The sequence below is a fragment of the Etheostoma cragini genome, unplaced genomic scaffold, assembly GCF_013103735.1.
Source record: "Etheostoma cragini isolate CJK2018 unplaced genomic scaffold, CSU_Ecrag_1.0 ScbMSFa_80, whole genome shotgun sequence".
Taxonomy (NCBI): domain Eukaryota; kingdom Metazoa; phylum Chordata; class Actinopteri; order Perciformes; family Percidae; genus Etheostoma; species Etheostoma cragini.
Window position 1 is genome coordinate 93,216 of NW_023269428.1, and position 1,154 is coordinate 94,369.

The 1,154-nt window shown below is 39.5% G+C and overlaps 2 protein-coding genes across 2 annotated transcripts in view; both read left to right on the forward strand.

The window, feature by feature from the left end:
* polr2b (polymerase (RNA) II (DNA directed) polypeptide B) overlaps positions 1-942 on the forward strand; it is a 44,342-nt gene extending 43,400 nt beyond the window's left edge. Inside the window, exon 24 of the mRNA XM_034866493.1 lies at positions 924-942. The gene's annotated coding sequence lies outside the window, so the exon portion shown is untranslated. The remainder of the gene's footprint in view (positions 1-923) is intronic.
* LOC117941469 (sequestosome-1-like) overlaps positions 900-1,154 on the forward strand; it is a 2,266-nt gene continuing 2,011 nt past the window's right edge. Inside the window, exon 1 of the mRNA XM_034866481.1 lies at positions 900-984. Coding sequence (XP_034722372.1) covers positions 900-984 — 85 coding nt within the window. The remainder of the gene's footprint in view (positions 985-1,154) is intronic.

Consider the following 1,154-nt stretch of genomic DNA (forward strand, 5'->3'; position numbering starts at 1 on the left):
CCGCCCCCCCCAGCCCTGATGATGTCATCGCCAATCAGCCCCGCCCCCCCAGCACTGATGATGTCATCGCCAAGCAGCCCCGCCCCCCAGCCCTCATGTTGTCATCGTCTAACGGCATCTAACACCAGGAAGCTATTTACTTCCTGTTTATAATCTGTCACTAATCAATAATAATAATCTCTGATCATTTCTACTTCTTTAATATCTTTATTATTGTCTTCATCAACATGTTTATCTCAACATTAAAAACATGAAGAACTGAATCTGTGGTACTTTTTGTTTTTAAAGACAACAGCACTAATATTCAAAATATGTACTTTATTTTGAAAGTCAACAGCAATAATATTCACAATGTGTGATGACATGATTACAGGAAGAATTCAGCATCTATGATTTTGACATACTATACTATGACTTCTTTTTTTGTGTAAATATTTGTATTGTTTTAGAGAAGGTATATTGTACAGTGCAACAGTAAAAGGACAATTGTAACAAGACACGCTTCTATTAACTCATTCCAACCACAACAAACATAATTCAATAGTTATTTAACAAACAATAAATAATTAAAATGAAGAGAAAGAAAAAAAGAGAAGAAATATATACAAAGTAAACAAATATACAATACATAATATACAATTTAAAATAGACATTTTTTTTTGTTACTCCTGGTAACGTTTAATGTCCTTTTGCTCCACCGTCCCTACGTCCCCTAAGAGGGAAGAGGAGGAAGTCCTTCAAAGTCAGGAACGGGTCCTAAGTTCTGTAAAGGTTTCCTGATGTTCCTCTGAGGGAGAATCAGATGTTTTCTAATGTTAGAAACATCATAATGTCAGAGAGCCACCCGGAGGCTTTTGGTGGTGGAGATGAGTTCCAGAAGTATTCTCCGTCGTGCTAGTATGGTTAACAAGGCAACAACACTCTCCCTGCTGTTGGACATGACATCATCGCTCTGCACCCCAAACACAGCCGACGTAGGGCTAGGTTGGAGATTTAAACCAAAGGGTTCATTTAAGACCTTAAATATTGATGTCCAGAACTCTCTTGACCTGGAACATGACCAGAACAGAACAGAGGGGCACACCTGTCCTACCCAAGCCCTCCTGAGCAAAGGGCACACCTGTCCTACCCAAGCCTTCCTGAGCAAAGGGCAC